This window comes from Gymnoscopelus microlampas (assembly GCF_963454915.1).
Source record: "Gymnoscopelus microlampas genome assembly, chromosome: 5".
Taxonomy (NCBI): Eukaryota; Metazoa; Chordata; class Actinopteri; order Myctophiformes; family Myctophidae; genus Gymnoscopelus; species Gymnoscopelus microlampas.
The window spans coordinates 39906646-39920071 of record NC_139942.1 but is presented as its reverse complement, the minus strand read 5'-3'; the positions used below and the strand labels follow the sequence as shown (position 1 = coordinate 39920071).

The 13426-nt window shown below is 42.9% G+C and overlaps 1 protein-coding gene across 1 annotated transcript in view; it reads left to right on the top strand.

Annotated features, from left to right (window-relative positions):
- gpr158b (G protein-coupled receptor 158b) overlaps nucleotides 1–13426 on the top strand; it is a gene marked incomplete at both ends in the record, with an annotated part of 108387 nt that overhangs the window by 45596 nt on the left and 49365 nt on the right. The window contains one exon of the mRNA XM_084056900.1: nucleotides 11704–11806. Within this exon, the coding sequence (XP_083913026.1) occupies nucleotides 11704–11806 (103 nt within the window). The remainder of the gene's footprint in view (nucleotides 1–11703; nucleotides 11807–13426) is intronic.

Sequence of the window (13426 nt, the reverse complement as noted above, 5' to 3'; positions counted from 1 at the left end):
TCCCTCATATTATATTGGGACTTTGGTTTTGGAACGTAACAGCGTAAATGGCAACGGCTTGTGTTGTGTGTGACGTCAGTCCAGAGCTCTAGTCAGCCTATTATATAAGGTGTGAAGATGCCTTCACACTTCCACTTCATACCTCTACCACCCAGAGAAATGTGCAGCATCCTCAAAGCAGAGTGAGAGACCGATATATAGTGATAGAGCGAGGGCGACAGTGACAAGAGAGAAGAGACAGAGAGCGAGATATAGAGAGCATATAAGGACATACCTTCCAGCCCCATCAGACCTACAGCTGGTCCCCATCACTGTCCATGTCTAGCGCCAGCTTTGACGATGACCCATCACTCATGGAAGGAGTGAAGTCCTCCCAGACTCAGCTCTTCTCCTGTCCTGAGTGTCCATACACTGCCTTCATTTCTCAGGTCTTCCTCCATAAACATTTGAAGAGTACCCACAACGACCTCTACTGCCAAATGCTGAGAAATGGACAGATTGCCAGCTCTTTGACCAGCCAGAAACAAGGAGACACAGACGGAACTAGATCTTACAGGAATCAACCGTTTACCAAGATTTTAACTCTGCAGACATCGCCAAAGTTAAAGACACATCGGCGGACTTGCAAAGGAAAGAAAACCCACGTCTGCAAACACTGTGACAAGAGTTTAAGTCAGTTAACTCACATGACACAACAGCGTAGCCACACTGGAGAAAAACCATACCACTGTAAACAGTGTAAACAGAGTTTCAGTCGGTTAGACTCTCTGAAGAGACACAAGCCTATACACACTGGAGAAAACCCGGTCTGCCAGCGAACAACCACCGCTGTAACCAGCCAGAACCAAGGAGAGACGGACGAAACAAGGTCTTCCAGTCATCAACAGTTTACCCAGGCTTTAACTCTGCCAGAAGAAGTAGAGTCTGGTCGGTTGACTCCCATAGTAGAGAAACCCCACGTCTGTAAACAGTGTGGCAAGAGTTTCAGTCGGTTAGATAACCTGAGGACTCACAAGCGTATCCACACTGGGGAAAGACCTTTCCACTGTAAACTGTGTGACAAGAGCTTCACTGAGTTGGGTCACCTGAAGGCCCACCGGCGTGTCCACACTGGGGAAAAGCCTTTCCACTGCCAGCAGTGCGACAAGAGGTTCAGTCAGTTAAGTCACTTGAGGACACACCAGCCGATCCACACGGGAGACAAACCTTTCCACTGTAAACGGTGTGACATGACATTCGGTCGGGTGGATTCTCTGAGGAGACACCAGCTTCTCCACACTGGGGAAAAACCCTTCCCTTGTACCCAGTGTGAGAAGAGTTTCAGTCAGTTAGGGAGTCTCACGTCACACCAGCGTCTCCACACCGGTGAAAAACCTTACCAGTGTACGCGGTGTGAAAGGAGCTTCAGTCAGTTAGGCAGTATGAAACGACACCAGCGTCTCCACACTGAGGAAAAACCCTTCCACTATAGAGGGTGTGACAAAAGTCACAATGTATTAGGTTCCCTCAAGTGGCGCCAGCATCTCCGCACCGGAGAAAAACCTTTCTGCAGTGTGGAGATTGTGACTACTGTCACTCATTGTGAGAACAAGAGTTACATGAATGAGTTAGTTCACATGAAGAAACGCCAGCATCTCCAAACTGGAGAAAAGCCTCTCCCCTATATACAGTGTGACAGTAGGTTAGAGTCTTTGACGACAGTACAGCGTATCCAGATCAGAGAAAAACTCCTCTCGTGTAAACAGTGTCATAAGTTTCAGTAAGGTAGGTCAGTGGCTTTTCAGGCTGTGACCCCCAAAATAAATCATATTTGAACTGGGGACCCCCAATAATAATCATGTTTGAACTGGGGACCCCCCACCCTGACAAGCACTTGGAATTGTAGGAGTTGAGGCATTACATTTAGTTCAGAGTTTGACTCGGTTCCACTGATAAATATTGTGAAAATAGCCAATCTACAAGCTCACAACGCCTCGCAAAGCGAGGTGTTGTGAGCTTGTAGATTGGCTATTTAAAAAAAAAATCCTCTTATATTATTTGACAGTTTGTTAATTACTTTTGATGCAGCAATGGCAATTTTTCTTTCTTTCTTTCTTTCTTTTTTCTTCAGTATTAAAAAGGTCTTAAAAGTCCTTAACTTGTCACTAAACTGTCATCTGGGGACCCCCAAAATCATGTGGGAACCACCAACCCCCTGGGGGTCCTGACCCACAGGTTTAGAACCACTGAGTTAGGTCACCTGAAGACACGCCAGCGTCTCCATACTAGAACTCTGAAAACACCAAAACACAGTACCAGATAGCCCAAGCATGATGCATTATGCACATCTCTAGGTTGCGTTTGTTACGCCATGGCACGTTAGGAGGAGAATCTGTCTATAAGAGGGTTTGTCTGTGTGTTTGTCCCAGGCTAATGTCGCAAACCACTGGACTGATCAGCACCAAATGTCTTGTGCATGCTGGCAGTAGGCGAAGGACGTACCTTCACTTTTCTCCCAATACTTTACCTCTTTTAATTGAAGTTATATTATTGAGCGTCTGATGAGAAGAATGAAACCTTGCCCAAATTGGGAATCATACATCATAGATACATCATAGATGTATCACAGACTGGCCACATTATGGTCAGTCAGTTTTCAATGCATCTGGAAAAAAGAAGGAAACAAAAAGAAAAGCGGGCATTGGCAAATTGTCATGCCCAAAATAGTGACGCCATGGTGTTAATGTGGTTTAAGGGGATGTCAGAATCAGTAGCCACCCTGGGTAGATATATCGCTATACCGTGCTGTATATATCAATTATAAGAATAATGCCCTATGGCGGGTCCTGGTCCCTGTCAAGCAGCCCAAAGAGCGGTGTCCTAGTAATAATAATAAATAGTACTTACAAAAATATTCCCACTTTTTTTTCCTACAATTCGAACCCTGCTTAGGCCTATATACTGTAGGTTTGACAACATTTAGCTTTATTTTCACTTGACAACCGTTAATTATCATTGCCGGCTCTTATTGTACTAAAGGTGAACATGGAATCTACCTCTGAAACCACAATGTTAGGTTTGATGTACATGTGTTCTGAGACTTTTTCAGCTGCAATGATAAATGATAAAGGAATTTTCATTGAAGGTTTTTTTTTTAATGTCTTTCCACATTGCGGGAATAGGTTTATCCAAACACATGTAAGCTTTCCCACAATGTGCCTGACTGCATGAAAAGCTTCACTGTGCCTTGGTTAATCGTTTTTAGCGGCGCTAGCCGCTCTATACCTTTAGGTATAGAGCGGATATTAGCCCTCTATGCCTGGCTTTTGCGTCAACGTTCTGATTGGTCAGGTGCGCCAACGTTCTGATTGGTCAGGTGCGTCAACGTTCTGATTGGTCAGGTGCGTCAACGTTCTGATTGGTCAGGTGCGCCAAAGTTGTGATTGGTCACTATTCATGACATCACTATGATGTCATGAATATAGAATTCGATGTCTATATAAACGATGACAATGACTTCATCTTATTATTCATTTGGCTAAAGTCTCCGTCTAGGTAAGTTATTTAAAGTTAATATGACGAATAGAAAGAGAAAGATACAAGAACAGATGAAGGGTGAATGTATAGAAAGTCTGAGTTCGGGACCCAGTCATCCGTTATGACAGAATGGTTTGATAGAGACGATCGAGAATCCAAGAGTCCGTTAAGGTTCTGATTGGTCAGGCCCGTCAAGGTTCTGATTGGTCAGGCCCGTCAAGGTTCTGATTGGTCAGGCCCGTCAAGGTTGTGATTTGTCAGGCAAGGGGACTATTCATGACATCACTATGATGTCAAGGTTTATTTTTTATTTCCTCATGTTTTTTTTTGTATATATTTTTATTTGGCTAAAGTCTCCTTCTAGGTAAGTTATTTAAAGTTAGATCCTCAATTTAACTTTATCTGTCGTCGACGCTCTGATTGGTCAGACCCGTCAACAAAGTGATTGGTCAAGCTTCACATGACACATGGCTATAAACACATTATAAACACATATCGATGACATAATGTATTCAAAGGCGCCGCTACCTTCACACAGGGTGTGATTTTTTTTTGTCAAAAGGATCACCGCGGGATGAAGCCTTTGCTACTAACCTCACATCAACATGCTTTTCACAGTAACTGTGGAAAGCCTGGTTTCTAATTACTGTTTAGTTCTCTGTAATGTAATGTAATATGATCTAGCACCTGCAAACACAGAAACCGTTTCTGTATCCGCTCTAGACCGGATCTGCAAGCAACCTGCAAAGTTGATCGCAGTCTACTGTACTTTGACATAAAACCGCTAGCCAGTTCTGTCCCATCTTTGACTGAAAAATAAAATAAAATGTTTATACTCTACACAGACAAATTCATGGCCAAACGGTAAAAAGGTAAAAAAAAAAAAAATGGCGGACAGACTTCTCTGCCTCTCTCCCTGGTTGGTGGGATTAGCTTGACACTTGTGTCTGGGAGCATATCAGATAGCGTTTGAGTAGCCTACACATCATTTAGAAATACCCTGACCACAAATAAATCACTGAGCATTCAAATTTACTTTCTTTCTTTCTGTCTTTCTGTCTTTCTGTCTTTCTGTCTTTCTGTCTGTCTTTCTGTCTTTCTGTCTTTCTGTCTTTCTTTCTTTTTTTCTTTCATAAGAGTTACAATGAGTTAGCTCACTTGAAGAAACGCCAGCATCTCCACATTGGAGGAAAGCCTCTCCCCTATAAACAGTGTGACAATTGTTTAGGGTCTTTTTGTTTCTGGAAGGCGTTTTTGGCTTTTGGCTCTTTGGTTGTTAGAGCAAGAATTTAGAATGTAACATTTAGGAGGAGAGGTTGTTGCAGTGTTCTCTGGCCAGCTCTGTAATCAAATTATTGGTTCCATTATGCTCTTGCTCTGCATGGAATCTTTAGCTTATTCTTAAGTCTAGCTTACTGTATGACATTGTCATCATTTATTAATAATAGTGTGGCCCTACTGTATTTGCTAATATTATCACAAAGAAGGACCTGTCACTGTTCCGTTCTGTACTTTTAGAAAGCTTAATGAGTAGGGAGGAAACATAAAAGACAATTTGGTTTAGAATAAGTGATCTGGACACTGTCACTGAATGAATCCCTGATGATTTGTCTTTCAGTACAGAGTTGACAATAGAATTGCTAATGCCGGCATTTTCTCAAAGAGCTAGCCTGGCATGGCCAGACTAATATCACTGCGTAGATATTAGTCTGGAATCTCTGTGTGGAACCTGCATTTCCGAGGTGCAAATTAAAAAAATGGCTTTGGTGATAAACCCGCCCCATATTTGCATACTGGGCCCTGTGAAAAAGGCCAGTTGAAGGCTAGGACCACTGATTGGCAAGGCCAGCTGAACTCTATCTATTCTGCCCTTGTACCATGGATCTGTTCAGCACTAGACAGATAGCGAACGAGAAATCCACATCTCCAAAAAAGAGGACAAGGTGTAACTTTTCTTGTACTTTACTTGAAGAATGTCAGAATTAAATCCGTAAAAAGACAATAGTTTCCAAGGCTCTTAGTAGAACAGAAAACAAGTGTATAGGCAGCAGAGAAACTGTGTGGCTGCAGCAGTGAGACTCAGTTACTTGTGGCTGTGGAAAGTATCACACCTGCTACTTACTACTGTGATTGCACTGTCACACCTGTTACTACTTCAGTGATAATCAATAGCCTTGGACTGGGTTAAATATTTGACCAAATTACCAAAAATAGCCACAAGAGGGAGTTATCCTTACAGACTCATTGTAAGTAAATAGAAAACATAATCCAGGATACAATAAATGTATGCAAATACACAGATATTAAACAAATCTGAAGCCAGTGGCAGCACACTCCTCGCCTGACATTATACAACATGTCACTTTACGAATAACACAAAAAACATTAAAGTCTCTGAACTTCACTTTACTCTGAAAGCAAAACTACCAACTGTCACTGGGGTGCACATAGCGGCAGTCTATCTCGCCGCGCACGCAGTTCCCCCGATGGAACTCCCGACACACCTTCAGCTTGTCGGGGCGCAGCAGCTTCTGTTTGGAGAAGGTGACTGTGGTGACGTTGACAGGGAGGCTGCCGGGGACGATGACAGCAGGTCTGCTGGCCTGCAGGATGTCCGTGGGCGCCACGCCCATACTGTGGGACATAGGGGTCAGGTAGGGAGAGCATATCAGCCCTGTCACCTTGGAACCCAGGCCTTGACTTACAGGAAACGCCTGCACAGGTTGCATGGTGGTGCCGGAAACCTTAACCTGCGTCTGTTTCGCGGTGGTGGCCGGTGTCTTCTGCTGGATGTGTGTATTCAGTTGAGCAGGAGTGTGCAGGTACGCACAGTTCTCCCTCGGACAACGACCCATAGCAGCAGCACCAGCCTGCGCAACCACGGCTGTCTGGTTGGCCTGGTGCTGGGCGGCCTTGCTTTTGGCCTGCAGGTGCACAGGCGGGTGAAAGTACTTGCACTTTGTGCGGCTGCAGCGTGACTTGATGTAGTCCATGCACACCGTCACTGTGTTGTCATGCTGTGTCTTTTCGAACGCTGGTCTTCCCAAGAAGGAGCAATGTGATCCCTCATTAAGCACATAGGGAAACTGCTGTGCTATGCCACTGACATTTTCCTTCGTCTGTGGAATGCTGTTAGGGCAGGGACTGAGGCTAGATGTGCGGCTATTTGGCAGCACATGTGTTTTGTAGGAGTTGACATCATGCGGCTTATGAGTGGTTCTCAGACAGACTTCTCCAACTATGACCCATCCCAGATCCAAACGCTGAGCATAAGGAGCATTATGAGATCCATTTATCTGCTCTCGTGCTTTATGTGCTCTCAATAGGTCTCTTCCTATGAGGAGAAGGATGGGTGCATCAGGATCCACTTTTGGAATTTTGTCTGATATGCGCTGCAGATGAGGGTGAGCCCGAGCAATAGCTGGTGAGGGAATCTCAGTTCTATTTTCGGGAACCATGTCACATTCTATAAGAGTAGGGAGACTCAACTTTGTGCGTCCATCCAATGACTCTACAACAAAGCCAGATGCTCGTCTGCCTGAGGTCTGAGACACACCTGAACACGTCTTCAGAGAGTATGGAGCAGAGACTCCTTGGATGTCAAAAAGATTAAAAAATGCGGACTTAACAAGTGATCTGTTGCTCTGCTCATCCATAACTGCATACATTTTCATGGCTTGTTCTCTGTGTCCTGATGGATAAACCTTGACTAAGGTGATCTTGGAACATGACATGGGCTCCACTGCTTCTCCACATATTTGTGTGCATGAGGTGGAGACTGACGAAGAGGTGGACTGCTCCTCGCCTTGCTGCTCCTCGCCATGCTCTAACTCAGCTGGAAAATATTCCTGTCTCTGTGGTGGAGGACCTGGGTGGAGAGCTGACAGGTGTTTGTCACTGTTGCACTCACGACATTTAGTGACCACTTTACAGTTCTTGGCCATGTGTTGAGTTGAACCACAACACCTAAAGCATATGTGGTGATCCTTGAGATATGTCTTGCGCTCTTCTAGCGGCTTAGCTCTGAATACACGACACTTTTTTAATGGGTGTGGCTGCATGTGTATTGGACACAGTCTCTCAGGCTCTTCAACCATCTTGTCAGCCTGATCAACTTCATCTTCAGGTGAAATGTCAGTCTTGTGTACAGCCACGGAAGGCTTGCTGTTGTGTTTGTAAGGTTTTTCCTGTGAGTGACTTGTGAGGCTAGTGAACATGAAACTGGGATCATTTTTTATTCTTGCCTCTTGACGAATGAAACTGGAGAAAAAAGTAAATGGTGGAAAGTTTAAACGCTACCCCATGTAGATCTTTGTAGCTGGATCCCTTAGTTATCCACTTTTCTTGTAGGTAATAAGGAAGTTTGTCTACTATGGGGTTTATACCTCTGGGTGTATCTAGGTATGTGAGACCTGGTAGACATCCCTCTGTTTTTGCACACTCTATTTCTAAGAGAATGTCACCCAGCTCTCTTAATCTTTGAGGATCTCTATTTGTCAATCTAGGAAAATCTTCAATTTTCTTGAGCAGAGCATTCTCAATCATCTCAGGAGACCCATAGCACTCCTCCAGTCTTTGCCAGACCATGTCGAGTGCTGCTGAAGGGTGTAGGGCAAGTGCAGATTTGATTCTTTTAGCTTGCTCTGAGGACTGTGCACCAAGCCATTTTATTAACAAATCTAGTTCTTCTCTAGGTGACAGATCTAAATCTCTTGTGACATCAGTGAAAGAGGCTTTCCATGCCCAATAATTTTCGGGATGGTCATCAAACTGTAAAAGGCCAGAACTCACCATCTCACGTCGTATCAAGATCTTCGTGAGATCCACAACAGCAGGAGCATCTTGAGGAGAACTAGATGGCTTGGGGGATTTCTGAGAATATGATGGCATAGTGGAAAAGTTGTGTAGTTCCTCGGTCTTGACAGGATCATTTTGGATGAGAGGGGTGTTTTTGCTTTTACACTGCACATCCACTTTCTTTACAGATGGAGCAGATACGTGTACATCTTTCTTTACAGATGGAGCAGATACGTGTACATCTTTCTTTACAGATGGAGCAGATACGTGTACATCTTTCTTTACAGATGGAGCAGATACGTGTACATCAGCTTTAACAGTCACTGAATTTCCCCATTTCAATTTGGTGATTGGGAATGGCTCATCTTGTTCCTCTTTAGGAGCAGACTCTGAACATTGTGATTTGGAGTGTGCTTTAACATACTCAAAGGTGCGCTGAGCTATGTTGACAGGCGGTGCAAGATTGCTTATCTCTTTTCCTTCTACCTCCTCTTCTTCCTCATCATCCTCTTCCTCATCATAGGTTTCAGCTTCTGCTACCACAGCTGCAGCAGCTTTCTGACTCTCAAGAACATGCAGATCTGCATCGATACAGGCTTTCTGTTTTTCCATTTCTGCTTGTTGCTTATGCAACTCTGCATTGATTTCAGCTTGCTGCTTTTTCAGCTCAGCTTCCTTGGCAGCAAAAGCGACTTGAGACTGTGCTGCCTTAGCTTTGGCTCGTGCCTTAATTGCTGCAGAGCCTATGCTGAACCATTTAGAATCCCCTGATTTTGTAGACCTTGTTTTTGAAGACTTTGACATCTGTGAACTGACCTCTTTTCTTTCTGGTGATTTCATTTCACTGTTGTCTTGCTGGTTGCTACTTTGCACAGTAGGCTGTGATGCTGAAGCAGGTTCTTCTTCTTCAATGACAAGGTTGTCTGCTGACCGTAGAACCATGTGCGCCATGTTGCTGGAATTCTGTTGTTAGTGCCCGCTGTGATAACTGTCTTTTTACTATTCTGCCCTTGTACCATGGATCTGTACAGCACTAGACAGATAGCGAACGAGAAATCCACATCTCCAAAAAAGAGGACAAGGTGTAACTTTTCTTGTACTTTACTTGAAGAATGTCAGAATTAAATCCGTAAAAAGACAATAGTTTCCAAGGCTCTTAGTAGAACAGAAAAACAGTGTATAGGCAGCAGAGAAACTGTGTGGCTGCAGCAGTGAGACTCAGTTACTTGTGGCTGTGGAAAATATCACACCTGCTACTTACTACTGTGATTGCACTGTCACACCTGTTACTACTTCAGTGATAATCAATAGCCTTGGACTGGGTTAAATATTTGACCAAATTACCAAAAATAGCCACAAGAGGGAGTTATCCTTACAGACTCATTGTAAGTAAATAGAAAACATAATCCAGGATACAATAAATGTATGCAAATACACAGATATTAAACAAATCTGAAGCCAGTGGCAGCACACTATCTCTTAATTAGTCAGTCAGCTGGTGCCCATGGCAATCAGGCCTCAGCTATAAAATCAGGACCAGTCGGCTGTTTTTTCCTTTACTGTGCAGACCAGCATGTGTATTGTGTGCGTCTCTTTGTTGTGAGTATTTGTTTGTGCAGTTGTCTGAAGTTGTTTGTTAAGTTTGTTATTTAGGCAGGTATTATGTTAATGATTGTAGATCGGGTGTTAATTGTTTTGTGTTATCTGTTTTCTGTATTTCAACCAGAACCACACCCACGTCTGTACAATTGAAGACTTTTTGCCATTTTTAATAAGTAGAAAACCTGGACTGGATCCGCGGATCCGGATCCAGATCTTCAAATAGTAAAATCAACAGGAAGTTGACATTTTTATTTAAAAAAAAACAGTACTGGGTTTGGTGATGCTCTATATTGCCTGAATCAGCTATGTTTGGGTTAATTTATGTGCTAAAAGAGTGACTTTGAGAGCTGTTTTACCGTACAATGTAAGTCAATGAGGAGCATATTTTGAATTATCAATTTCTAATCAATGGAGCAATTATTTTTTATTTCTTGCCCACCTTTGGGGTTACAGATGTGCCACTTCAAAACTTCACATGTCCTGCCATCGCCAAGACAGTAAATTTTCAGGGGATTCCCAGGGCAATAAGAGGGACAAAGAAGGGCATTTAAAATGCTGAATTATTTTGATGATCACTGCTTTTATGATGCTAATTAATTTGAGCAACTGGTCAAATCACCTTTCGCCTCATAATGAGTCTGACACCTTATTCAACACACATTCTTTTGTTCTCATGTATATGGATGTCTGTTGAAGGGAAACACGGGGTGTGTAGTGACAACTTCTTTTCAGGGGCAAAACAGTGCATTTTAAGGGCAGAAAAGGGAGAAAAAAAATGCATTTTCAGGCCACTTTCAGGGAAAGAACAGTAACGTGTGAAGTTTTGAAGTGGCACATCTGTACATCATGGCAAGGTAACTACACAACCCAAACCTCTACCAAAGTGGTCTTACCCTTTAAAGCTTCAGTAAAAAGTCAACTCAAATGTGTTCATCGTTCTTTGCCGAACCACCTGGAGCGGTGTAAAGCTTCCATGCACCAGCACTCTAAAACAGGGCCCTGATTGGTCCCTCACAACTTTGGAGGGAGAGAAATCCAATCTCTATTGAGAGGGGCCAGACCTAATCTGCCACGTTTTTTTTTTTTGCAATGGCAGATTCGTCTGGGCTAGGAGAGAGCAAGATCATTGGAAGAGGGGCGATGATAGAGACATTTCCAAACCTCGCTGTTTAAAACCAACCCAAATATATTTTCCGTTTACGTGGTGCTGCATGGTATTTGTGTTGTTTTTCTTACCCCTTAACACCAGAAATTATGAAATGTTTGAGAACTGCTCTGTTTTGACAAGGAACACAAGAGAAATAGATGAGTCATCACATGCACCTTCTAATCGTCTCCGTCCTGTTGTTGATGTGTTCCTCATTTCAGAGACATACTTGAGCACGTTTTCCATGGTGCGCCACTCTTAACGTTAACTGTGTCACATGTTGTGCTCCTCTTGTCTGCCATGTGCATACGTTGAACATGTGCAAGTGCCATTGAATTTTAAATGAACACTGTGCTTCAATGAAGTCTATGGTTTATACTTTGTTGTACAAATGTTGCTTGATGAACATTGTCGACCTACAAGATCACAATGCGTTGCATCGCAACCTGTTGTGAGCTTGTAGGTCAGCTATTATCGTCAAGCAAGACTATCGTACGGTGAAGAATGAATTAAGCATTATTCTTTGTTTCTTTGTTTCTTTGTTTCTCTCTCTCTCTCTTTCTTCCTCTCTCTCTCTCTGTCTGTTTCTCTCTCTCTCTCTCTCTGTCCGTCTCTCTGTTTCTTTCCCCCTCGTCTTCCAGTGCACTCCTATCGGCGGACATGGCTTTGTGTTGGACAAGTACAAGTGCCAATGTAGAAGGGGCTTCTATCATCCTAGCCGACTGGCCCTCAATGGTTTCACAAGTAGGTGTCAAGTATGTTCTCTGTGATGTACAGTACAAACTGTCATTGCTGCTGTTGGAGAAAAGCCTTGCATGTCCAACATTTCAAATAATACTGTAGCTTATTGTATACTGTAACTTAAAAACATGAACCATTGGTATTTGCAGTACATTGTTGCATGGAGTTTATTTTATATATTTACTATACCTTTTTTTATCCTTTGTCACATGTCCTATTTTCTGGAGTGCAGATTTTCTTTTTTTTGTTGCTGAATAATATTGCTAGATTCTGCTGTGTTTGGTTCATGATTTAAAGAGAAAACTATGAAAATCCCTGTGCTCCATGGTCACTGGATTTCATGATGAAACTCAAGGTTATACAATTAAAGCAGTGATGTGTTATGCTAACTGGAGTTAACAGGACTTTATTTTATTTATGTATTGTTTTATTTTACTCTACTGGCTCACCTGCCGGTGAGGAGCCCCCAATGGGATGATATTATACAGTAGAACTTTTGTCCTACTCCTCGTGCTTAACATTCCCCGCCGACAGGCGCCACCCCGCATAAGTGCAGTCATGTGACAAATATCACCAGATGCTTGGATTCAAACCCCTACATCAGTGGTTCTCAACCTGTGGGCCAGGGGGGGTCCCCACATGATTTTTTTCCTTTTTTTGGGGGGGGTCCCTAGATGACAGTGAAGTGACAATTTAAGGATTTTTAAGACCTTTTTTATACCTCAAAGAAAAAGGGGAAAAAAGAAAGGAAGAAAAGAAATAAGACCATTACTGCATCAAAAGTAATCAACAAACCATACTATAAAACTGGTCAAACATTGGCCAAATTGTCATATAATATATGACAATTTTGATTTTGATAATAGCCGATCTACAAGCTCACATCGTCTATTTTCAAAATATTTATCTGTGAAACCGAGTCAAACAAAATGCAATGCCTCAGCTCCTACAATTCAAGTGCTTGTCAGGGTGGGGGGTCCCCAGTTAAAATATGATTATTTTGGGGGGTCACGGCCTGAAAAGGTTGAAAACCACTGCCCTAGATGGTGGGTAGATACTTCCCCCTGCGCCACCCGAGCATTCTGAAATTTTAAACTGTGGTGGGAAGAGTCTAACCAACCACAAGTGACATCTGATTCATAAACTTGTTGGATTTGTAAAGTCTGTTTTGAGAAGAGAAACCCACACCCCAGTGGAATTACCTCCAATAATACCGTAGTCATGGTTTAACCCATTCAATCCGCTCAAATCTTTGCTTCTGGGGTCTCTGGAACAAAACCTTTTCATGTCAAGGACCCCCAAAATTATTTGTTTTTGGCCCCCTGACCCCCATCAAAATATGTTGTTCCAGGGACCCCCTCCCCCAGAAGCAAAGATTTGAGTTACAAATGTTGTTTCAGAAAAATATATTTATTCTAAGATTTTTCAAAAAATAGCAGATGTACAAGCTCGTAGCGCGGCACTCGGTGCCGTGCTATGAGCTTGTATATCTGCTATTTTTGAATAGCCAAATTATAAAATATGACTAAAATCTAAAATGACACGGATTGCCCTCCCGGTTTGAACGGATTAATGAACCACTGCCACTATTGTCTCCTCCAGCAACCTGGTTATCTCTCTTGC